At 42.3% G+C, this 26,644-nt stretch overlaps 1 protein-coding gene across 1 annotated transcript in view; it reads left to right on the top strand.

The window, feature by feature from the left end:
- The window catches only part of Rtn1 (reticulon 1), a 249,418-nt gene that overhangs the window by 126,490 nt on the left and 96,284 nt on the right, over window positions 1–26,644 (top strand). Inside the window, exon 3 of the mRNA XM_004649232.2 lies at window positions 2,821–3,567. Within this exon, the coding sequence (XP_004649289.2) occupies window positions 2,821–3,567 (747 nt within the window). The remainder of the gene's footprint in view (window positions 1–2,820; window positions 3,568–26,644) is intronic.

The following is a 26,644-nucleotide window of genomic DNA, read 5'->3' as shown; positions in this document are numbered from 1 at the left end:
ACCTACTCACTTAGACTGTGTGCTGTGATAGTTTTTAGAATATTCTCAGAGTTGGGACCATCACCATAATAAGTTTTAGAGCATTTCCACTAACCCCTGATGACTTTGCAACTGTTACTTCCAAATGTTCACACCCCCTACAACCATCAGTCTACTTGCTATGTGTATGGACTTGCTCAATGTAGACAGTTCATATAAATGCAGTCATACAATAACAGGGTCCTTTGTGACTGGCTTGTTTCACTTAGCATAATATTTTTTAAATATTTTATTTTTACTTATTTACTTGAGAGAGAAAAAGAGGCGGCGAGAGAGAATGGGCACACCAGGGCATCTAGCCACTGCAAACAAACTTCAGACACATGTGCCCCTTTGTACATCTGGCTTACATTGGACCTGGGGAATCAAGCCTGGGTCCTTCGGCTTTTCAGGCAAGCACCTTAACGGCTAAGCCATCTCTTCAGGCCCCAGCATACAGCTTTTAGCTATGTTTGTCATGCATCTATATTTCATTCCTCATTCACAGCCAAAGAATATTTCACTGTTTTATTTATGCCACATTTATTTTATTCAGTCATTGAAGGACATTGTGTTGTTGCTTCTGCTTGAGAAGGGATTCTAAAATGAATAATGCTGTTATAAATGTGCAAGTTTTATGTGGCTGTATCTTTTCATTTATCTTGAGTAGAAACCTAAGAGTAGAATGGCTGTATCTTATTAAAGAATCTAAGTTTAGATGTTTGAGGAACTGCCAGATTTTCCCCTCAAAACAAGCATAGCATTTTTCATTCCTATAAGCAGGTGAGAACCCTAGTTTCTCTGTCATTGCCAACACTTGCTATTATCTGACTTTTTAAATTAGCTATCATAGTAGATGTGAAATAGTAACTCATTTTATTTTTATTTTGCTTTGCTTTGTTTAATAACCAAGCCAAGCATGTTTTCATGTGTCCTTGGCTATTTGTAAATCTTCTTTGGAGAACTGCATCTATTCATGTACTTGTTTTTTCCTTTTCTAAATTTTTTAAATAACTTTATGGTTTCCTTAGATATAGGTCCCTTCACAGAAACACAGTTTACAAATAATTTTTTTTCCATTCTATACTTTCATGTTTCTTGATAATGTCCTCTGAAGTCCAAAAGTGGTTTTGTGGCTGAAGATCAAACTTGATCTCACACAACTGAGGCAAGAATTCTACCAGTGAGCTGCATTCCCAGCTTTTGAAAATATTTATTTATTTTTGAGGTAGAGTCTCACTCTATCCCAAGATGACCAGGAATTCACTATGTAGTCTCAGGCTGGCCTCAAACTCACAGTGATCCTTTTACCTCTGCCTCCAGAGTGCTGGGATTAAAGGCTTGCACCACCATGCCTGGCTAAATTATTTCATGTTGATGAAGCTCAGTCGTTTTCTCTGTTCTTGGTGCTGTGTCCACAGAACTACTGTCTAGTTACTACAAGGTTATGAAGATCCACTTCTATGCTTCTTTTAGAGTTGCATGGTGCCCTCTGCAGATCACTGATCTATCGGAAGGAAAGCATTGCAGATGGCATGAAGGGAGTGGGGTGAGCTGGATTCATTGTTGTAGCGATTATTCGGTTTACTTTTCCTCTTCTCATTCTCCAAACTGTAACTGGATAGCCTCAAATTCCACTTCCTTCTTACAATGCAATAGTATAGACTATACACCGTAGTGAAAACATGTGAAAAAGAAAGACATGAGTTCCAATTCAAGCCTTCTAGCCACAAAGCTGTACCATTTAAATCCTGCCAGGCAACCAGTTATACACTCAAAGGTTGTAGCTGAAGAGCTTCATTCCAGAGCTGTTCACAAGTGTGGAAAGATGGTTAGCAGACAACCAACAAATGCAGGCGAAGTTTTAGCTCTAGGGATCCTTAACTACTTCTCAACCAACAGAGCAAGGGAAGGGAGGGTCATTCTAAAAGCCTTCGAGTAGCTAGAGCTGAAGAAACCACACTGGACAGAGACACTTCAGAACCTCCCTCCTCTCAGCCTTTCCTATTGGGAAAAAAAAAAAAAAAAAAAAAAAAAAGCCAAGGGGAAGGGATCCAGCAAATGTAAAGAACAGGGCACAAAAGATGATTGGAATGGATTTAAAGATGTAAAGATAGAAAAATTTGTACAGCAATGTAAAGCAGTGGCTGGACTTATTACCAAAGTATCCTATGCTCCATACGTATGTACCTGTCACCCAGCAGATACCAACAGATGGAGCTGTGGCAAGATGGAGAAATTCCCATGAAGAAATGAACTAGAAATTAAAATCACGACTTTTGTTGGGTGTGGTGGTGCAGGCCTTTAATCCCAGCACCCAGGAGGCAGAAGTAGGAGGATTACTGTGGGTTCCAGGCCAGCCTGGGGACTACAGCGTGAATTCCAGGTCAGCCTGGGCTAGAGCGAGACCCTACCTCAAAAAACCAAAATACAATAAAAATAAATAAAAGTAAAATCATGACTTTTAAAGTGAGATAGAAAAGCCAACCAGAATTCTGTTGCTAAGAAATTGCTGGCTTTTTTTTTTTTTTTTTTTTTTTGGAAACAGCTAGATGAAGAAAGGAATAGGTATGTAAAAGAGTGATTAATTGGGCCACAACAGTAATTAGCCTTTTCTTTCAGGTGGCCTGTCCTTCCAGCAGAGCCCTGGAAACAGACTATTTTTGTGTTCATGAGATATGTGTTTCTCAAGCAACCGCAAAACATCTCCCCTAATGGAATTTTGTTGTATTTCTTCTCTCTGTCCATCTGTCTGTGCGTGTGTGCTCCTCTCCGGCTCTTCTTCATTCTGTGGAACGACAGAACCATCTGCTGCAGAGTCCCAGGGAAAAGCCAGCCTTTCAGAGGACGAGTTGGTAACTGCCATCAAAGAAGCCAAGGGGCTGTCATATGAAACCACCGAGAGCCCTAGGCCGGCGGGCCAGGGCGCCGACAGACCCGAGGCCAAGGCCAAGCCTGGGCTGCCCACCCTGCCCTCGCCCCTGGACCACGAGGCCAGCAGCGCCGAGTCCGGGGACTCGGAAATCGAGCTGGTGTCGGAGGACCCGATGGCTGGCGAGGAAGCGCTGCCCTCCGGCTATGTGACCTTCGGCCACGTGGCCGGCCCGCCGCCCTCGCCCGCCTCGCCGTCCATCCAGTACAGCATCCTGAGGGAGGAGCGCGAGGCCGAGCTGGACAGCGAGCTCATCATCGAGTCCTGCGATGCTTCCTCGGCCTCGGAGGAGAGCCCCAAGCGCGAGCAGGACTCGCCCCCGATGAAGCCGGGCGCCCTGGGCGCCATCCACGAGGAGAGCTGCGCTGCGCGCGCTGAGGAGCCCGGCCAGAGAGGACCAGAGCCCGGCCCCTTCCTCCGCTTCCCCTCGGATGTGCCCCAAGCCCGCCCCGAGGCCCCCTCCGGAGATGGAGCCCCCGCACCCGAGGGCCTCAAGTCACAGCAGAAGCCTGCCCAAGAAGCTGCGAGCTCCAACCAAAGTCCTGCGGCCACCGAAGGCCCTGGACCTCGAGGTCCTGGCTTGGTGCCCCCTCTGCCGTTTCTCAACAAGCAAAAAGGTAACCTGGCAGCTTCTCAGCTCCAAGCAGGGTTGTCACTTCATGCCTTCACTGGGTGCTGGGAGGCATCAGCAAGGGAGGCCCTCTGTCCAGACCAACCGCTGACCCAAGAACGGGTCCTAGGGTGGTGGGAGGAGAAGAGAACATTCAGGTTGCAGGTAAACAAACCACAGGGTCAGAACCACGTGGGCTGGGCCTGCTGACCCCAGACACTTGCTAATGGTTGCTTTTCTGTACTCTCTAAGAGCTCCTGAAGCAGGGAAATTGTCCCTCCTTGCATTCCAGAGCAGGACTCTTCCCCTGGAAAGGGGTGCCTTTTTCCTCATTATCCAGGCTCATTTCCAGTTTCTGTCTCCTAGTTGTGGATGTGGCTAAGACCCTCCGTGCCTAAACCCGCATTAGCTCTGCCCATATTACCAGTCAAGGCTGTTTCTTTTTCTCCCCTCCAGATTTTAATATTTGATTTATTTATTTGAGAAAGAGAGAGGGAGAGGTGAAGAGGGTGACAGAAAGTGAATGCATGGCGCACCGGGGCCCGCTGCCAGTGAACTCCAGACCAGCTCTCCACTTTGTTCCTCTGGCTTTACATGGGTTCTGGGGTCTCTAAACAGGTCCATCGGACTTTGCAAGCAAGTGCCTTTAAGCGCTGATCCATCACTCCAGCCCAAGGCTGTTTCTTAAACCGGCCAAGTGGAGTTCAGCCCCATTCTTTCTCTTAGCAAAAAGCAAGAGATTTGTTTCGTGGGGATTTAACCTCCTCGTCAGAAAAGACAGGGACCAAAATTGTTTCCAATGGTTCTGTCCCTAAACAAGACCTAAGGTGACATAAATTTTAAAGTTAGTATAGTTGAGTGATATGTTCTCCATATAAGAACTCTTCAAGTGAAGAAGTCAGAGTCAACATTTTATCCTCCTGATTCTTCCCATGCCTGTCATCTGCTACACCTGCCTCAGTCTTATCATGGAATCTGGGAAAGCAATCACAGGGTCACACACATCAGTGAGTCTTAGTTATTCTGCTTTGCTAATGGACTGCAGTGAAATTTCTACCCAACTCCCGGGCTGAGAACTCTCACACAGAACTTTAACAAAACTCTAAGTGAAACTGTATCCCAGATCCTCTCCCAGCCACCTCTTCTTCCTTTTTTTTCTGTAGAAGTGTTTGCTTATAAATGATGCCAGGGCTCTCTACCCTCTCCTCTGTGACTTTGTTAACCTCAGTAAATTAATCTCTAGCAATTAGGCTTTCAAATAAAAACAGGCATTATAGGTTGGAAGCTAACACACGAATCTTTTGTTTTTGAGACAAAGTCTTACTGGCCACAAACTCATGGCACTCCTCCGGCATAAATTGCCTCTTGTGTGCTGAGATCATACGTGTGAGCCACCACTGAATGGCAGTAAATCTTGAAGGCTGACACATTAGAATGGGAGAAACTAGAAGAGTGAAATGAAATGCTCCTGCTACGTGGTTGTTGGTAGCCTGTGTGTGTGTGTGTGTGTGTGTGTGTGTGTGTATGTCATCATGTGGTGGCTAAATTGATTCTGTCTTGTGGTACAGTGCTGGGGATTGAACCCAGGGACTTGTGTTTCTTAGGCAGGCGTTGTACCTCTGAGTGACCGCTCCAAACCGTTGACTCTTGATACTTCCAGTAATGTCTCAAGAGTTCCAAGTATGTTTAGTGTGTGACAGCAGGATATTCAGAGCCAGACTTAACAGTGGGAATGTGTATTTGTCAGATGAATATAGAAACTCATTTTGAATGTAGTGCCACCACTCCTGACTGTGAGGGGCAGGAACCCTGCAGCTTGCAGGGCGTTGTGCTGTGGGCAGCAGAGGTTACACAAACAGTTGAACTTGGGTTATGCTGAGACTGTGTCCATGTTACTGCATGGTAATCGGCACGCATCTCCATTTAGCACCCCATGTTCCTGAAACGCACATAGTCCTAGTCAAACATATTTGTCCTCAAAAGTAAGTAAGTCTGAGGATTGAAGAGAAGGGGGAATTTTGCCAGCCCACTTCTTTCCCTAGGAAATCTGAGAGACACATACAACAGCTGGGACTGACTTGCCAGACATCCCAATGAAGAGCTGAGGGACTGTAAGTCTGTAATGATGGATGCGAAGGCTTCAGAGCATCTTTTATGGCTAATTCAGTGTCATCCCGAATCACTGTACAAGTTTCCCCATATGGCTCAGACCTTCTGCTGCCAAGTTTAGAAGCGACAGAGGAGAGAGTGGCAGTGTCTTCAAAAGATTAAGGCCTACCAGGGTGAATGACCTCTGCTCTCTTCTGCACTGAGGGGCCCTTTGAAATCCAGTCTCCCACTGAAAATGACTGCTGAAAATGACTGCTCAGCTGCACTGTCTATGCAAAGACTAAAAGGCCATTCTGGGGAAGCCAAGCCCCAGAGGCCCTGGGCAGGTGACTCAGCATCTCTGCGGGTGATTTAAGCCCGGAGGTTCCTTCTGTCTCAGTGGCAGCATCTCTGCAGGTGAGAAAGGATCCTTACTGCCTGGCTTCCCTCAGGCTGTTCTTAATCACTGTCACTGGGCAGCAGCTTGGTGCTTATGCCAAGCTGACTGCCCTCAGCAGTGAGGCCAAGCCAGCTTTGCAGTTAGCTTGTGTTCCCTGGAGCATACGCTGGTAGTAAGAGTGCATTCTAGTTAGTGCATCACAGGCGGGCTTCCTCATTGCCCCTGTCTTTGGAAACACCTGGCTGGTGCTGCTTTAATTTCCAGAAGGGTCTGGCAGGATTTAGTACAACGTGGGGCAGCCATCAAGTGGTGGGCGACCTTAGAGAGCATCAGGCTTGCTGGAGCATAGGCTCTGACGCTGTCTGTATTTGGAGCTTTCTGGCCTTTCAGAGTCCTCCACAGTTAGGAGGTCTAAATACAGTTCTTTACACTTCATTTTCCTTCCTGTGCTGCCCCGCCCTTCCACTGCCCCGCATTCCTGCTTCAGCACCCCTCCAGTATCGCCGGCTCCCTCCACAGACTCTGGAGGAGTAGACGCTTTGTCACTGCTGCAAGGTTAGCTCTGGTTGTCAGGAAGGTCAGTAGGAAGGGCCTTTTTAAAAATCCTCAGTAAAATGCTGGTTCTCAGTGGTATCCATCAGGATAGCTTAGTGGTATTTCCTGAACCTGTGTGATTGTGGAGCCTTTCTTCTGAAGGGGCCATCTCTGAGATTCTCTTCTAAAGGATACACTTTCTTTTGCCCTGGGGTCTGATCCCTGCATCTTTCACTCCATTGTAATGTAACCTAAATGTTTGGTTCTTGGACCAGCCTCACAGGTACTACCTTAGAAATGGAGAGTCTCAGGCTCTAACTCAAAACCTGCTAAAACTGTCTGCATTTTAACGAGCTCCCCTGGTGGTTCTGATGCGCCTGAAACCTCCACAAGCAGTGGTTTAGCCTGTGGCAGTTAGCTGTCACACTCAGCTATTCTACTGAAGGCCACTGTTGATTTCCTACTTGCTAGACATACAGCCACTTTTCAGTCTAATTGTTCTTGTAAATAAAAATAGTTAGTTTAGTGGCATAGTGCTGATCAATCTTTAAAATATTAGTTAAGAAGTAATATGTGTTTCATAATAATAAATTCAAGCTATACAGAAAATGAAGTTAAAGATTCTGTGTCCATTCTCCTCTTCCTAATGCTCAGAGATTACCAAAAGCTGCCTTTATATTATTGCTATAAGAAATTTTCTTTAAATAATTGAGTATATGTAATTTTTATCGTACAAGTAATATATTGTGCATATTGATTGATAATCTTCCTCCCTCCCTCGCCCCCCCCTCTCTCTTTCTTTCTTTTTTGAAGTAGGGTCACACTAATTTACTGAGAGTGGCCTTAAATTCATTCTCTAGCCCATGCAGTCCTTAAATTTGCAATTCTCCTTTCTCAACCTCCCAAGTAGCTGGGATTATATACCTTCACTACCAGGTCCAGCTTTGTAACATTTCCTTGAACTGTAAAACCAAGGACAAGGGCTAGAGAGATGGCTTAGTGGTTCAGGTGCTTGCCTGTGAAGCCTAAGGACCCAGGTTCGATAGCCCAGTACCCAAGTAAACCAGATACACAAGGTAATACATGCATCTGGAGTTTGTTTGCAGTGGCTAGAGGCCCTGGCACACCCATTCTCTCTTTACCTCTTCTTTCTCTCTCTCTCAAATAAATAAATAAAAATAAAATATTTTAAAACCAAGCATATGATCAGCTCACCTGGAGATCATTCATTCCTCCTTAGAGCTCTTTCTTCCAACCTCTTCTCCGATCTCTTTTTATGCTACTAATTTAGTTTCTCTGGAGTCTTCTTTTCTCCTTCCTCATGTCCTTTCTCCTGGAGAAGATCTCACCCTACAGGCTTCTTGCCACTGTCTTTTATGTGGCCTTTCCTAGATCTCCTGCTTTGAAGACATTCTTTCCTCTGAGCTACAAGCCCACGTCTCCTTTTTTTTTTTTTTTTTTGGTTTTTCGAGGTAGGGTCTCACTCTGGTCCAGGCTGACCTTGGAATTAACTGTCATCTCAGGGTGGCCTTGACTCATGGCGATACTCCTACCTCTGCCTCCCAAGTGCTGGGATTAAAGGCATGCGCCACCACTCCCGGCTCCATTGTTGGTTGGACATCTGATAGATTTCCTAAATTCACTACATCCATGTTACTTATCAAGATAAGCTCCCTTCTTTCCTCTTTTCCTTCCTGAGTAACTGAAGTGCTATCATCTTAGGGCCATTCAGTCTCTAAGATCATAACCTTTACTATCAAACCACCATTATAGGATTCAGTGGTAGGACACTTACCTAGCATGTTGCCCAGGATTCTATGCTCAACACTGCTAAAACAAATAATCTTATTTTAGGAGGGAATCTGGTAATTGCTATTGCCTTTCTAAATGGTCATATACCATTGATAATGTTAAGAGTTTATCCCACAGAAATGCTACAACAGGTCACCAAAATAGGTAAATTACATAGATGGACAAGTGGGTATTTATATGAATCATAGTCCGTGAAAGGATTCTCCCTAGAGCATTGTTCATAGTCATGAAAATCCTGGGAGAAGCATTGCATCCACAGGAAGCTTGAGCAGGTGGTTTTCTTCCACTCATCCAGTGTGGGGTGTGTGTGGGGGGCGCTTCTGGATCATTTCCTTAGAGGCTAGATCTGAGCAAAGATTTATTATATGATAAATCTAAAATTACTCAGTGTTGATCTGACTATGGACACCTGGATGTCTGCAGTATTATTTGGTTACAAAAAATTATTATCCCAATGATCCAGAATGATTTTTTTGTTTAATATTTGAATTTTTTAACTTATTTATTTGAGAGCAACAGACAGAGAAAGAGAGAGGCAGAGAGAAAGAGAGAGAGAGAGAGAGAGAGAGAGAGAGAGAGAGAGAGAGAGAATGGGTGTGCCAGGGCCTCCAGCCAGTGCAAACGAACTCCAAACGTGTGCGCCCCCTTGTGCATCTGGCTAACGTGGGTCCTGGGGAATGGAGCCTCGAACCGGGGTCTTTAGGCTTCACAGGCAAGTGCTTAACTGCTAAGCCATCTCTCCAGCCCAATATTTGAATTTTTAACCATATAAAAGTAAAACTGCTCTTTGTAGAACCCTCCAGGATACACCTAGGGACCCAGTGTAAGAAACCCTCCATTAAGCCATTTGTTCCTTTTGTGTTGCATGGGCCATACCTCAGAAGCACCTAGAATGTTTGTTACAAATACCAAGTTTTTGCTCTACCTCTACCCAGAGCTACAGAATGAGGAATGAGAATGGGCCAGGGCCTGCGTGTGAATTTTTAACAAGTACATTGATGCTTGAGAATTCTTTTCTAAGCAGATGATCTAAGCAGCCAGAGCATTTAGTAAAATACATGTCAATGAGCATACCTCAGGCATGCCATGTTTCTACATTAAAGACACTAAAGGGGGATTTGGAACTGTGTCCATCTCTTCTAGTTAGAGAGGTGCCTGTCTTGTTTTCTGAGAGGCAAGCCTCTGTGAAGCCTTCTTGCTTTGGGGGACCAGATCCAGCAACATAGGCTTGGAAGGCTCAGCCCCTCGTAGTGGGGAAAATAAGCTTCACTCTGGGGTCAAAGAGTGTCAGCCCTCCAGATGATGCTGAAAGGAAAATAAGGGACTTTCCAAGGATCTTTAGAGAGTGATTTACAGGAAGACTACCAGACAGGGGGTCTTGTCACATAGAAGAACCTCTATATGCCAGGCATTGCTGGTGTTAGTTGTGACTCATCTTTATTATACTGTATCTTACTCCTGTTATAAAATATTTGGAAGAGAACCAAAATAAATGTGACCTTTTAGCTTTTCTTCCAATAATCCTATAAAACAAATCATGATGAAAACATGGTCTAAAATTTATTTGCTTCAAAAATGACTTAGGGCTGGAGAGATGGCTTAGTGGTTAACATACTTGCCTGCAAAGCCTAAGGACCCAGGTTCAATTCCTCAGTACTCACGTAAGCCAGATGCACATAGTGACACATGTGTCGAGATTGTTTGAGTGGCTAGAAGCCCTGGTGCACCCATTTCCTCCCTCCCTCTCTCTCTCTTTTCTTGAAAATAAATAAAAATATTTTTAAAAATTTAGTTCACAAATCAGGTTCTAAAGATTCTTGGAAAGTTTCATGGTCCTGACTTTAGCATCATCTGGGGGGCTGACATTCTTCTGTCACAGCTGCTTCCCAGTGCCAGTTTTCAACAAGATGCTTATAATTGCTTCATAAAGTCTGGCTCTCATGCCAGTGAAGGGCGTATAAATACTTAGGTGGAGACATTGACTTTCCCATCTTAGACCCTTTAGAGCAACTAAGCTACTTGCGTGTGGTTTTGTCCAGTGATAGATGTTCTTCTGGTTCATGCATTCTTGCAGTGAGAATGCCAGTAGCCAGTTCTACTCACTGGCTTTTCCATAAGATTAGCATTGCTCGAATTGCCTGTAGACCTTTGTTTTCATAATAATGGCTTCACAGTATTGGGGAACAGTGCTTCTTCTCAGCCTTAGCATTGCTTCAAATTGTGGTGGCCCCTAGCACTTATTTATACAAGCAGATACTCTTGACCTTTTTTCTTCATGGAATGTATAAAGATTATAAAATGATTCTTGGGGCTGGAGAGATGGTTTAGCAGTTAAGGCACTTGCCTGTGAAGCCCTAAGGACCCAGGTTTGACTCCCCAGAACCCATGCAAGCCAGATGCGCAAAGTGGTGCATTCATCTGGAATTCATCTGCAGTGGCTAGAGACCCTGGTGTGCCACACATTCTCTTTCTCTCTCTCTCTCTCATAAATAGATAAAAATAAAAATATTTTAAAAACAATTCTTGTATTCTGTGATATTTCAGTGCCCCAACTCATTAGTAAATGTGGCCTTGGGAGAGAGTTGTAATAGATTAGCTACTAAGATGAATTCAAATCAACCTTGAACTTACTGGTAGAGAGTTCACAGATGGCAAACATTTTGGTTCCTTCAGTAAATAATGACCCCTATCAAGGCTCTTTATCCCTTACATCAATCATCTTCACTTACAGGCCTTGGAGGTTGTACCTCACACAGTTCTAATATTCGCAGGCAAAACATGATCCAGGGGCTTCTCCACCTTCTTTCAAACACTTGCATCACTTTCTTCTAAAGTTTGGGTAGAAGGCTCATAGATGCAATCTCTACAGTACTAGAGCACTCCTGAAACACAGACAGCATAAACTTCACTCGAGTGTACGGTAGCGTGTTAAGAGCAAGACCTTCATCTATTCATTCTTCCTTTGATTAAACCACTACACTGTGCTGTGCATGTCTGACATTAGTAATGTAGTGGTGACTAAGACAGATGTGAATTCACCCTTTGCAGGACATTAACTGACTTAAATTCAGATTGATGTGGGGAAGGCTTTAATAAGGAAGCTACCAAAGTGTTGAGAGGGAGTACTGGCTGGGGGTGGCATGTAGAAATAAAGGTCAGGAAGGTCTCTGAGAAGGAAACGTACAAAGGAATCAATTATGGTAAGAGCTGATTAGAGAAAGCTACAGGCAGTAGAAAATGCAAAGGCCAATGACAGGAAAGCTCTAGAAATATTCTATAAATGGGGTGGGAGGTAATGATACAGTAGAATGCCTAAGCAAAGGGCAGAGTGTCAAGAAATGGGATTGGAAGCCTGGTGATGCTATTTGATGCACACAGCCAGGTGCTGAGTTTGTCTGCCCAAGCATCTGTAAGCACCAACTGAAAGATGTTCAGAATAAGGAATGATCTGTCCTTTTTGAAACGTCAGATTGGCTGCAATAGGGAGACAGTGTTGGGGGAGGACAAGCCTGGAAGATAGACAATTGATTAGGAAGTTATTGCAGGAATGAGAAGACAGGAGCTGGGAGGAAGAAAAGAGGAGTGAATGGACTGAGCTATGTTTCAGAGTCTGACTTAATAGAACTATTGCACTGGGGCTGATCTTATCCTTAATACCCCATAAATGACATTTCAGATTTTGCTAACATGATTATAAAATATGCAAAAATATTTACAAGAGAGAGAACATTCTCCTAAAATTTGATTGAATGCTGATTCATTAGTCATTAAACATAATTTTTGTCTGCTGCTAGAAAGCCATCCACAGAGGTTAGGATGGCACTGAATTGTCTTCTACCCCCAGTCTGATTGCTATGTCTAACATATTTCTGTGACCATGATCTGGGGTGTCATTGTGTTTAGGTAACAATGATCTTTGGGTGGCTGACACTGGCGCGGGAATGGGGGTCAGAGAGGGCATCTGTGGAGGTTTAATGAGGCATACTGTGAAGTAGATAGGGGTTGTGGACACAAAAATTGGCTGTTTAAATAGAGTGTGCTACAGCTTGTGTAGGGCCAGGAAATCACAAATCTTCAGAATATCTACAGTACAGTTCAAAAAATGAATAAAAATTGTAACAGATTTTTTTAAAAATTTTTATTAACATTTTTCATGATTATAAAATATATCCCATGGTAATTCCCTCCCTCCCCACCCCCACACTTTCCCGTTTGAAATTCCATTCTCCATCATATTACCTCCCCATTACAATCATTGTAATTACATATATACAATATCAACCTATTAAGTATCCTCCTCCCTTCCTTTCTCCACCCTTTATGTCTCCTTTTCAACTTACTGGCCTCTGCTACTAAGTATTTTCATTCTCACGCAGAAGCCCAGTCATCTGTAGCTAGGATCCACATATGAGAGAGAACATGTGGCGCTTGGCTTTCTGGGCCTGGGTTACCTGACTTAGTATAATACTTTCCAGGTCCATCCATTTTTCTGCAAATTTCATAGCTTCATTTTTCCTTACTGCTGAGTAGAACTCCATTGTATAAATGTACCACATCTTCATTATCCACTCATCTGTTGAGGGACATCTAGGCTGGTTCCATTTCCCAGCTATTATAAATTGAGCAGCAATAAACATGGTTGAGCATGTACTTCTAAGGAAATGAGATGAGTCCTTTGGATATATGCCTAGGAGCGCTATAGCTGGGTCATATGGTAAATCAATCTCTAGCTGTTTTAGGAACCTCCACACTGTTTTCCACAATGGCTGGACCACATTGCATTCCCACCAGCAGTGAAGAAGGGTTCCTTTTTTTCCACATCCCCGCCAACATTTATGATCATTTGTTTTCATGATGGTGGCCAATCTGACAGGAGTGAGATGGAATCTCAATGTAGTTTTAATGTGCATTTCCCTGATGACTAGTGATGTAGAACATTTTTTTAGATGCTTATATGCCATTCGTATTTCTTCCTTTGAGAACTCTCTATTTAGCTCCATAGCCCATTTTTTGATTGGTTTGTTTGATTCCTTATTATTTAACTTTTTGAGTTCTTTGTATATCCTAGATATTAATCCTCTATCAGATATATAGCTGGCGAAGATTTTTTCCCATTCTGTAGGTTGCCTCTTTGCTTTTTTCACTGTGTCCTTTGCGGTGCAAAATCTTTGTAATTTCATTAGGTCCCAGTGGTTAATCTGTGGTTTTATTGCCTGAGCAATTGGGGTTGTATTCAGAAAGTCTTTGCCAAGACCAATATGTTGAAGGGTTTCCCCTACTTTTTCCTCTAGCAGTTTCAAAGTTTCCGGTCTGATGTTAAGGTCTTTAATCCATTTGGACTTAATTCTTGTGCATGGCGAGAGAGAAGAATCTATTTTCATCCTTCTGCAGATATTTATCCAGTTTTCAAAACACCATTTGCTGAAGAGGCTGTCTCTTCTCCAATGAGAATTTTTGGCATTTTTATCGAATATCAGGTGGCTATAGCTACTTGGGCTTACATCTGGGTCCTCTATTCTGTTCCACTGATCTACATGTCTGTTTTTGTGCCAGTACCATGCTGTTTTTGTTACTATGGCTCTGTAGTATAGGGTAAAATCAGGTATGGTGATACCACCAACCTCTTTTTTGTTGCTCAGTATTATTTTATATATTCGAGGTTTTTTGTGATTCCAAATGAAGTTTTGGATTGTTTTTTCTATTTCCATGAAGAAAGCCTTTGGAATTTTGATAGGGATTGCATTAAATGTGTAGATTGCTTTAGGTAAGATTGCCATTTTCACAATATTGATTCTTCCAATCCAGGAACAAGGGATGTTTCTCCACTTTCTAGTGTCTTCTACAATTTCTCGCTTGAGTGTTTTAAAGTTCTCATTGTATAGATTCTTTACTTCCTTGGTTAGGTTTATTCCAAGGTATTTTATTTTTTTTGATGCAATTTTGAATGGGAGTGATTCTCTGATTTCATCCTCTGTGTGTTTGTTGTTAGCATATATGAAGGCTACTGATTTCTGTGTATTTATTTTGTATCCTGCTACATTGCTGTAGGTTTTGATCAGCTCTAACAGCTTGCTAGTAGAGTCTCTAGGGTCCTTTATGTATAGAATCATGTCATCTGCAAATAATGATAACTTGATTTCTTCCTTTCTAAATTGTATCCCTTTTATGTGTGTCTCTTGCCTTATTGCTATGGCTAAGACTTCCAAAACTATATTAAATAAAAGTGGGGACAGTGGACACCCTTGTCTTGTTCCTGATTTTAGTGGAAAAGCTTCCAGTTTTTCCCCATTTAGTAATATGTTGGCTGTAGGTTTGTCATAAATAGCCTTTATTATATTGAGATATGTTCCTTCTATTCCCAGTCTCTGTCGGACTTTTATCATGAAGGGATGTTGGATTTTGTCAAATGCTTTCTCTGCATCTAATGAGATGATCATGTGATTTTTGTCCTTCAACCCGTTTATGTAATGTATTACATTTATAGATTTGCGTATGTTGAACCATCCCTGCATCTCTGGGATAAAGCCTACTTGGTCAGGGTGAATGATCTTTTTAATATACTCTTGTATTCTGTTTGCCAATATTTTGTTGAGAATTTTTGCATCTATGTTCATGAGGGAGATTGGTCTGTAATTTTCTTTTTTTGTTCTATCTTTGCCTGGTTTTGGTATCAGGGTGATGCTGGCCTCATAGAAGGAGTTTGTTAGAATTCCTTCTTTTTCTATTTCCTGGAAAAGCTTAAGAAGCAATGGTGTTAGCTCTTCCTTAAAAGTCTGGTAAAATTCAGCAGTGAATCCATCCGGACCTGGGCTTTTTTTAGTTGGGAGATTATTGATAACTGTTCGGATCTCCATGTTTGTTATAGGTCTATTTAAGTGATTAATCTCATTTTGATTTAATTTAGGTAGGTCATATAGATCAAGGAAATAATCCATTTCTTTCAGATTTTCATACTTTGTGGAGTATATGCTTTTGTAGTATGTCCCTATGATTTTTTGAATTTCTCTGGAATCTGTTGTGATGTTACCTTGTTCATCTCTGATTTTATTAATTTGTGTCTCTTCTCTCTTTCTTTTGGTCAGATTTGCTAAGGGTTTATCAATCTTGTTTATCCTTTCAAAGAACCAACTCTTTGTTTCATTAATTCTTTGGAATGTTCTTTTTGTTTCTATTTCATTAATTTCTGCCCTTATCTGTATTATTTCTTCCTGTCTACTAATTTTTGGTTTGCCTTGTTCTTCTTTTTCCAAGGCTTTAAGGCGAAGCATTAGGTCATTTACTTGCGACCTTTCTAATTTCTTAATATAGGCACTTAAGGCTATAAATTTACCTCTTAGAACTGCCTTCATTGTGTCCCAGAGATTTTGGTATGTTGTGTTCTCATTATCATTTGACTCTATAAATTTTTTGATTTCCTTTTTGATTTCTTCATTGACCCACTCATCATTTAGTAGTGTATTGTTTAGTTTCCATGATTTTGTGTATGCTCTATAGCCTTTCTTGCTACTGATTTGTAGTTTAACTCCATTGTGGTCAGATAGAATGCAAGGAATTATTTCAATTTTCCTGAATTTGTTAAGATTTGCTTTATGTACTAATATATGGTCTATTTTAGAGAATGTTCCATGTGCTGCTGAAAAGAATGTATATTCTGCAGCCTTTGGATGAAATGTCCTGTATATATCTGTTAGGTCCATTCCTTCTATGACCTCATTTAGTCCAGATGCCTCTCTGTTTATTTTTTCCCTGGATGACCTGTCAATTGATGAGAGTGGGGTGTTAAAGTCACCCACCACCACTGTGTTTGGTGTTATCTGTGACCTTAGTTCTAATAGTGTTTGTTTGACGAATTTGGGAGCCCCCATGTTAGGTGCATATATGTTTAGGATTGTAATGTCCTCCTGTTGGAGTGTGCCCTTAATCAATATAAAGTGACCTTCCTTATCTTTCTTGACTAACATCGGACTAAAGTCTACCCTGTCTGATATTAGGATAGCAACCCCTGCTTGTTTTCTAGGCCCATTTGCTTGAAACACCGTCTTCCAACCTTTCACCCTAAGATAGTGTCTATCCTTTGTAGAAAGGTGAGTTTCTTGGAGACAACAAATTGTAGGATCCTGCTTTTTAACCCAGTCTGCAAATCTATGTCTTTTCGTTGGGGCATTGAGACCGTTGATATTAAGAGATATTATTGAAAGGTGTGTATTTATGTTTGCCATTTTTGTGTGTGTGTGTGTGTGTGTGTGTGTGTTACTGGTTCTACCTGTGCTCTCTTCTGTTAACTGGTATTTGAGTATAGCTTGTTTTTTCTAGGTTCCTTATATGTGTGCTTTTCCTTTTGTTCAGCATGGAGGATTCTATCAAGTATTTTCTGTAGAGCTGGTTTTGTCTTCAAATACTCCTTTAACCTGCTTTTGTCATGGAATGTCTTTATTTCTCCATCTATTTGAATGGATAACTTTGCAGGATAAAGTAACCTTGGTTGACAGTTGTTATCTTTCAGAACTTGGAATATATCACTCCAAGCCCTTCTGGCTTTAAAAGTTTGTGTTGAATAATCTGCTGTAATCCTGATGGGCTTGCTTTTGTAGGTAACTTGATTTTTCTCTCTAACTGCTTTCAATAATTTTTCTTTGGTTTGTGTGTTTGGAAGTTTGATTATAATATGGCGAGGGGAGGTTCTTTCTGGGTTTTGTCTGGCTGGGGTTCTAAAGGCTTCCTGTATCTGTATTGGCACCTCTTTCCCAATTTGGGGGAAATTTTCCTCTATGATTTTGTTGAAGATGCCTACTATGCCTCTGGAGTGGAGTTCTTCTCCTTCTACTATGCCCTGAATTCTTATATTGGATCTTTTCATAGTGTCCCTAATATCTTGAAATTCCTACTCATACTTTTCTATAAGTTTGTCTTTCTCTTTGTTGGACTGCATTAGGTCTGCCACCTGGTCTTCTAGCTTAGATATTCTGTCCTCTCCCTCATCCATCCTACTGGTGAGATTTTCTACAGAGTTTTTTATTTCATTAACTGTGTTCTTCATTGCTAGTAATTCTGACTGGTTTTTCTTTATTATTTCTATTTCCCTATTTATGTCTTGTATTGCCTTCTTTATTTCATTAAATTGGTGTCCTGCCTCTTCTTTGATTCCTTTGATTTCCTCTTTGATTTCCTCTTTGATTTCTTCCTTGATTGTTTTCATGTGTTCTTTGACCTCTTGGAACATATTTATAATTATTCTTTTGAACTCTTTCTCAGGCATTTCCTCTAACTCTTTCTCTCTGGAGGACATTTCTGATGCATTAATACTTTTAGGTGGATTTATATCATCTTGCTTTTTAGTGTTTCTTGTGTTATAATGTATATATTTTTGCATCTTGGATTAAGTTTATGCTTGGATTTTCTAGCTAGCTGTGTATTCTTAGCTGTATCAATTGATTTGATGTAATATATTTTCAGGGTAGGACCTTAAGGTATTAGGTGCGGCTCTTAAGACTCTCAGAGTATCTACAAAGATGTTCTTAGGGGTTGAGATTCCCTGCTATAGGAGTATTTAAGCAGGCTGAGTGGAATAAAATACAGGTAGATTCTAAAATTTAACTAAACACTGTACACATTCAATCAAAAACAGCCCCGAGTATGTATGCAAGAGTAGTTATTATAATGACCAGATCTTCTATCAACAAGAGGTTTAGATTTCTGGTCTGTTGAGGGATCCAAGTCAGCTTGTGACCAGTGAGACCCTTCACTGGTGCAATCCCAGTTACCTTGGGTGATTTTGGTCTCAGTCAAGTTGCTGCCTGGGTCGTCAGGCTGCTGTTCTGATTTCTGGAGCTGGGCACTTGCTTTTCCTACGGGGCAAACCGAGTCGCTGCTGCTGCCTCTGCTGCTCCTATAGCTGCCACCACCGGAGCCACCACCACTGCTGAAGCTGCCGTTGCCGTGACCACCGCCGCTGCTCCCCCCGAAGCCGCTGTTGCGGGATCTGCCGCCGCTGCCGTTCCTGGGTCTGCTGCTGCTGGGGCCGCTGGTACCGGTGCTGGAGCCGCTGAAGTTGCTGCCGAACTCTGCTCCTGCTTGGGTCCCGCTGTCAGCCCAAGTTGGCGTGGCCGGGTCCCGGGCCGCTGCTGTGTTCGCTGGAGCTGGGTTCAGGCGGTGGGGGAGGGGAGGGAGCCGCGGCTTCTCTGGTTGTCTCGCTGCTCCAGGTGTTCTACCTCGCGGTCTTCTCCTCCCCTGCTCGCTGCCGCTCTCCCCTCACGTTTCCCGAGTTGCGGAGAGCGCGGTGTGAGGGGAAAATCCCGCACCTGGTTTTTCCTGCGGCTCGAGCTGGTCTGGCGGTTTTCTGCTGCGCCGCGGCTGCGGCGGTTGGCCGAGCTGCCTGAGCCGCTGGAGCCGCTTATCTCGCCTGTGCGGGCTCTGGCTGCTCTATAACTCTTCTACTTCTCCGCTGCCGCCTCAATTTCCTATACACCTCACTTTTTAGTAAAAACGTGTATTTTGCTGAGTTTTTTTGGTCTTTTTCCCCCCTAGGCTGCTTTGGCGTGGTCCCTACGCCGCCATCTTAACCGGAAGTCTGTAACAGATTTTTAAAACGTTAACCACTTGCAAGACAGCAGAGGTTAAAAATCAGAGCAAAGGTAGTTTTAAAAAAAGACTCTCAAACTGGGGCTGAATATAGGAAGCATACCACAGGGTCTGTAATTTCAGCTCCAGGCTATAGTTCTTCGTTTGGTTTACTTGTTGCTTTCTGAATCTACGTTGTCTCTGTAGTGTTTTGGGTCAGTCTGTTTTGAGTGACCTGGTCATGAAAGGGTGGTTCTCCTCTGCCAGGTACTGTATTCGTACAGACTTTTTCTCTACGGGAAAGGTTTGAGTTTGGAGAATGGATTAGGAGCTGGATAGAATCATATCATATTTTCATTCAAAATAGTGTTTCTCAAAGTGTGGCTGGTTAGCCACTTACATACGAAGCAGTTGGTTAAAATACAAATTCCTAAATCTGTCGCAGGCTGAGGAATATTCTTAAATAGGGACTTCCTCAGTGACTTATATTCACACCAGAATTTGAGAATTATTGGAGGCTTGTTGCTCAAGATCCTTAGGGTAATCTGTGGTCAGATTTTCCCCCCAGGGCCTCAATGTTTTTAAGGCTTACATCAGGCTCCTGAAAGTTGGGTTTTCTGTTTAGGCTTAAGGGTGAGTTAAAACAGTTCTTATGAATCAATGATGCTCAGAATGTAATGTATGCTATTCAGATTACCACCTTCCTCATCAGAGAAGAAGAGGGAGATCAGGTAATCTTTGACAACCCAGTGTAGAAAATGCTCTGTAACATCTCATTTCATAGTGTTTCTAAAACAGATGCCTATGGACAGTATGATGAAGAAACAGAGGAGCTAACTGTCCCGGGAGGGTGGGGCCTGGACAGAGAAATCCAAGCAGAGGCCTTATCCATGGGCTGGGAGTTCATGGCAGAGGCAGAAGGCCTGAGGGTGGGATTTAACTGAAGGTTCAAATGGTGAGTAGTAGGTGCAATTTCATTATCAAGATCAAAAACTTGCATGACTATTAATAGATAATTCAGCTCAAGGTTTCATATTCTAGTAAACACAGAAATCTGCACAGAATTCTGACTCAATACTTCCCTTCTGGTAGGCACTTTAAAGTTTTACAACTTTTGGCATAATGCTGAAATCTTGTTGGGGATTTACTTGCATACAAAACATTTGCAAAAGCAGAATATATATTTCAAAACTCAAATATTTCAATTCCAATACCTAATTCTTTTACATCTAAACTCAGTATTACTTACCTGTTATTGATTTGATTTTCTAAAAAAATTACAAAGGTTGTCAAATAAAGCAAACAAAAATGTATATTGATAAACAGACTATTAATGTCTGTTGCCATCCAGTGGTTGCAATGAAAATATCCAGCTTAGATTTGAAGTTTATAGTTAGTTCTCTTGGATGATAATTGATAGGAGAATATAATATAATATAAAGCGTATAACAGAAGCCGGGTGTGGTGGTGCACACCTTTAATCCCAGCACTCAGGAGGCAGATGTAGGAGGATCGCCATGAGTTCGAGGCCACCCTGAGACTCCATAGTGAATTCCAGGTCACCCTGGGCTAGAGTGACACCCTACCTCAAACCCCCCCCCTCAAAAAAAAAAAAGAATATAACAGAAGGCCTTCGGCTTTAACAATGTACACATGGTTAGACTTTTATGTTGTCATTGATCATTTTAATTACCAGCTATATTTTTCTTAGGACATATTCAAGGACAGAGATCCAAAAGATATTTCTAAATGAAGAACTTGGTTCAAGGTTTTAAGCTACACTATTTACCTTCTACCAAAGCAAAATACAATACAATATAGATTTTTGAACCTAGTTTCCTAATGATTAAATCTTTGGATAGACAGTCTCCTTTCATTTTTAAGACAAGGGGTAATATTCAGTGTTCTAGATCATATTGTTGTGGTAGAAGAACAAGGATTTGAAAGAGGTTGTCCCCAATCTCATTCAGTGCTATTCCCAACTAAATTGTTTTCCAGGTAGTTGGTTTTAGACAAAACTAAATGCTTTTATATGGAAAGTTGCTTTAGGATTTAGAGAGTTAATATTTAATACCACATCAATGGGAGTGTGGCAGTTTGAATACGAAATGTTCCCCAGAGCCTCATGTGTTTGTGATGAAGCCTCCTACTCAATCCTGTGATCATGGAGTCTTTGGGAAGTGGTCTTGCTAGAGAAGGTGTGTCACTAGAGATGAGCATCAGGATTCTGTAGCTCAGTGCTGATTCCAAGTGCTAGCAAGCCCTCTCTTTATACTTCCTACCTGCTGCTGTGGAGCTATGAAAGTCAGCTGTGTTCCTCTTGAAACTATAAAACATGAATATACACTGCCCTTCTATGAGCTGCTTTAATTTGGGTGTTTTATCCTAGCAATAAGTTAACTGCTACAGAAAATTAGAACTGAAAAGTGGGGCTGTTGCTATAAATAACTTGACCATGTGGTATTCTTTTAGTCTTTTGAAATTGGTTTGCAGGCAGAATGTGGAAGTATTTGAAACTTTGGACTAGAGAATCTCTACAGTGCTATAAGCAGAACTTAATGGGAAATTATGATGAGAGCTTAAAAGATTAAAATGCAAAGAGAAGTGTAGACTACAGAGGCTCTGCTTATGAGGTTTCAGATGAGAAAGAGGACTTGTCAGGAAATCAGAGAGCAGTTCATGTGATGTTCTTGTGGAGAAACAGGCTGCATTCTGTCCATGTACTGAAAACTTGAGCAAAATTGAATTTAGAAGTAATGGACTGGTGTATTTGTTTGAGGAAAGTACAGAGCAGAGCATGTGAAAGATGTAACATTTGGCACAGAAGGAAGCTTGGTTGAGTTTTAACATTTGGCACGGAAGGAAGCATGGTTGGGTTTTAGGGCCCAGGCTCAGAAACTGCAGCTACAATTCAGAGATTACCACCATTGAGGATGGGTCAGCTGCTCTGCATTGGGACACTTGGTAGGGGTGGAGGGGTGCTAATCCTTTTGGAAAGGAGGGAGCCTGAAGGAAGAATACTGAAGGATTTTTCTCCTTCTAAAGGTTGGGCTTCACCCCCCCTTCCCCAGGTAAACAACTTTAGCAGTGTTGCCCATCAGGTTCTGATTTTCAACACATTAGGGTGTGGTAAATTGAGGGCTATGAAGCGCAAGATGGTTATGGAGTGGCCACTGAGGCTAGGAAATGTGAGGCAGGGTTGAAGTCTCCTCATGGAGACCGTGGAATAGGGGCGGTTTCATGGCATGGATCTGTGAAGATGTACTGTCTACTTCTTGCAGTAAAGATCTTAGGATGTTGAAGATGCCAGGACTTGGCACTGCTGCCAAGGAGAGCTGCTATCTCAGGGTGGAGTCTGTCTGGGCAGTACATAAGCAGCACATCTGGAGGGGTGGAGTAGCTTAATTTTTTTGGAGTATGATTTTATTACAAGTTTCAGGTTCTAGTTTCCAAATACAGAGAACTAAGATCTGATATTTGCCCTGTTGGCTTTCCATCTTGCATTACTGCAATCTTTCCTTGCTATGCCCCCATTCCTCCATTTTGGAATGGGAATGCTTATACAGTGCATTACGTGCTAGGAATATGTAATTTGTGTTTTGACTTTCCAGGGCCCATAGTTAAGAGACTGTCTTAAGTCTCAGATGAGACTTTGGATTTTTGAACAGTGGTACTGGTAAAGGCCATGGGGATACTTGAGGTTGGACTTAATTTATTTTACATGATGAGATGGCCATGAGTCTTTGGGTACCAGGGGTGGAATGTGGAAGTCTGAATACAGAATGTCCCCTGTAGCCTCATGTGTTCATTACTAAACCTCTTACTCCTACCCCAGCTGGTGAAGCCTTTGAGAGGTACAGCCTTGCTAGTGTAGTTGTGTCACTGGGGGTGGACCTTGGGACTTTATAGTCCAGCCTTGATTGCCAGTGTCAGCTACACCAACCTCTGTATTTTCTCCCTGCTTGGGCTAGAGTGAGATCCTACCTTGAAAGGAAAACAACAACAACAACAACAAAATCTAGGACTGGACAGGTGGCTTAGGGGTTAAGGTGCTTGTGTGCAAAGCCCAAGGACTTGGGTTTGATTCCCCAGGAACTGCATAAGCCAGCTGCACAAGGTGGCATTTGTGTCTGGAGTTTGTCTGTAGTGGCTGGCTGCCCTGGCATGCCATTCCTTTTCTCCCTCTCTCTGCTTCTTTTTCTCTCTCTCCCTCTCCAATAAACAAATAAAAATAAAATATTTAAAAAATATAGAATCAATTTATTTATAGTCTGACTTACATTATTTGAGAAAACTATGATTTCTATGTAAGGTTAATTCAAATATCAGTTGGGTAAATTGAAACGTAAATACTTTCCAGGTAATTGATTAGACTGAATTTCCAGTCAACAAGCCATGTCAACACTTGAATTAGCTACATGTAACACCTAGCTATATTGAACTCCTTATAGCAGTTACCTTCTTGTTGCTGGAACAAAATGCCCAACCATAAAGCATCTTCTGGAAGAAAAACAGCATGGGTGCTGGGATTAAAGGTATATGCCATCATGCCCAGCAGGAAGAGAGAGGGAGTGGGCATGCCAGGGCCTCCAGCTGCCGCAAATGAACTCGAGATGTATGTGCCACTTTGTGCATATGGGTTTATATGGGTACTGGGGAATTGAACTTTTGGAGTTAGGCTTTGCAGGCAAGTGCCTTAACCACTGAGCAATCTCTTCAGCCCCCAATAATTTTGCTATGAATGAAATAGTTGATTAATTTATTACTTTTATTTTCTTTTTATTGAGGCCAACATTTTTTTTAGTTATGGACATGGACATACTCACTGTGTAAATAGCACATTGTGGTGGTTTGAATAGATGGCCCCCAATATATTCAGTTCTTTATTGTTTGTAGTTTGCATCTGCTGGCTACCTGGCTTGAGGCAATGTGACTGGGTGGATCTTAAGTTGTGGTGGTGGGTTTCAGATTTCAGTCTAAAGATAGGCAAAGTGTGCCTAGCTGGAGTTCCTGAAGTGTGCTGTGGCTTTTGACCTTTAGGCTTGTACTTCCCTCTGTCTGCTTGGTCCTGTGAAAGAAGGCCAGCTTCTTCTGCCATTATGGAACTTTCTGGATCTGTAAGCTTCAATAAATCCCTTCCTCCATAACTGTGCCTGGTATGGAAGTTCATCTCAGTGACCTGAAGCTGTCTGCTACACACATGTTGGTACCATCCTTACCTGCATCCCTGTCCCCCACTCTGAAGGGATCCTGCTCATTGGGGATGCCAGTTATCCCCATGGGGATTGTGGGTCACGCATTGTGGGGCAGCCATCAGTTATGGGGAAGAGGCAATGTCTCTGTGCATAATGTCCCAACTTTTTGCCCCCTCATCCATGAATTTCCCTGAGCCATGTTGGGTTCATTTTAGGTCTACTTCAATGATGAGGTCTTGGGAGCCTCTGTGTCTCTGGATCTCTGGTTTGGTAGGAGTTGAGTGTTCTCTGTGTCTATCTCCTTCCTACTTGTGCTGACTTCAGGCTCACCAAGAAATCAGTACTCTTGCTCATTTCCCCAATTACTCTATGGTTTCAGGTGGGGCCCTGGTGAAGTGCAATGGGCTGATTCTCTCCTCAAATTCTGTGTCCATCTGAAAGTGAGAAGCAGATTCTCCAATGGAGAGTGAAGTCAGTACCAGTTAAATGGTATAACCATTGTTAGTTTAGGGAGGGCAAAGGAAGGTCCCTCAGGGACCACTTGCTGGTAAGTAGCCTCTAATAAAAATTCACACTGAACTTTTATGTTAGCAAAAATAAATAAATAAATAAAAATAAAAAAACAAAGATTCATCCTATAATAAGACACAGAAGTTTGGGGTTATTTGTTACTGGAGCCAGCTTCTTTATGGGAAACTGTACAATATCCTGTGACTCACAAGGTAACCTATGATATAATGTGAGGTTGGGAAACAAGGTCTATACTTAGGCTATAAAGAGAGCATATTTTCCATGGCTGCATAATTTTATGTCTTACTTCTACTCTTCTCCTTAGCTAGTGTGAACCAGCCCCACTGCTAGAATTCTTGCTGTGGTCATTCTAATCATATTAAAAAAAAAATCCATCTTCAAATCATTAAATGCTGCTTCCTGAAGTGTTGCTATAGAGACTTCACTAATCTTTAATACCAAAGGTGAATAACTAGTGCCCTCTGGAGAGCAGAAATATGAATTCTTCTGAGAGGTAGATCTGAGAGCAACTGGAAAGTTCCTCTATGTCTTCTCTAGACAAAATTGGGAAATATGATACTATCTTGGGGTCCTTGCCTCTCATCATGGGTATTCCAGTCTCCCTGCTGTCCCTCATCTGCTTAAGGTCCTGATTTTGAAGTCCAGTGTCCTCCAGAGTTCTCCCTATTTTCCTTTACAAAACATCCTCTATATCCTTTTTCCTTGGGACCCTTTCTGAACTCCATTTTTTTTCTAGAATACACTATGCAGTTTTCATTTGACTAACCAGTTTATTTGTGTGCAGTACTTAGCTAGCGTGTGGCTCCTCCTGTATAATAGGCTTTGAACTTGGGTGGAGTATCCACATCCCTGGAAGACTCTGAAGGAATGAACCACCTTTGGGTCACACTACCCCACTGCTTTCCATGGTACTTCCTTGTCCCAGTTCCTTCTTCTCGTCAATGAATATTCTAGAACTCATCTGAAGATGGTCTAATTCAGTATGCCCAGTTAAAAGTTTAAGCTGGAGATGTAAAAGGAGGCCTCCATCTCAATGTGGAAATGAACTCATTGTCTGGTGAGCATGGAATTGAAACAAAGAATATGGATTGTTCTTGATGGAATTTTCTGCCATGCTTTGGTGGCAGGGGCACTGTTTTATTCTCAAAGGCACAGGGACCTAGAGTATATACGGTAGCCACTCCCTGAGCCCAGAGCCCAGTGCCTTTCCCTACCGGGGTAGGGGGCATGTCAGGTTCCCTCTCTCCAGACCTGAACCTTTTGATTGTACATCTCCTCCTCACTGGAACAATCTGGAGTGGAGTTTTATCTTTTCACTTATTGCTAGTTCTGTGACTTTGAGCGATTTAACTGATCTACACTTCAATTTTTTCATCTGTTCAAAGAGGTTAATAGTATCTGCATTGCATACTTATGAGGATTAATTGAAGTCATTGGGTCAAGTGCTTAGTCTTTACCACTTAAATATCTGTTACTTGTAATTATGCAATTAAGTGGGACTTGGGAAGGATGTAGTCCATATCCTTATTCAATGCAGTTCCTGTAACATGTTTTTATTTTTATGTGTGTGAACATGTGTACATGGTGTAGGGGTGTATATGTGTGTGTGAGTGTATGTGCTCATATATGTGGGGCCAGAGGACAACCTCAGGTGTCATTCCTCAGGCACCTTCCACCTTTTTTTTTTTTTTTCCTTTTTTTGAGGTAGGGTCTCACTAGAGCCCAGGCTGACCTGGGAATTTACTGTGTATTCTCAGGCTGGCTCAAACTCACATCAATCCTCTTGATCCTCTTACCTCTGTCTCCCAAGTGTTGGGATTAAAGGTGTGAGCCATCATACCCAGCTATCCTTCACCTTTTTTGAGAGAGAGCCTTTCATGGCAGGGAGCGTGCCAATTAGGCTGGACTAGCTATCTAGAGAGCGCCATGGATTCACCCGTCTCCACCTCTCTAGTGTTAGGATTAAA

This window comes from Jaculus jaculus, chromosome 7 (genome assembly GCF_020740685.1).
Source record: "Jaculus jaculus isolate mJacJac1 chromosome 7, mJacJac1.mat.Y.cur, whole genome shotgun sequence".
NCBI lineage: Eukaryota > Metazoa > Chordata > Mammalia > Rodentia > Dipodidae > Jaculus > Jaculus jaculus.
Note: the sequence above shows the minus strand (reverse complement) of the source record. Positions and strands in the feature narration are given on the sequence as shown.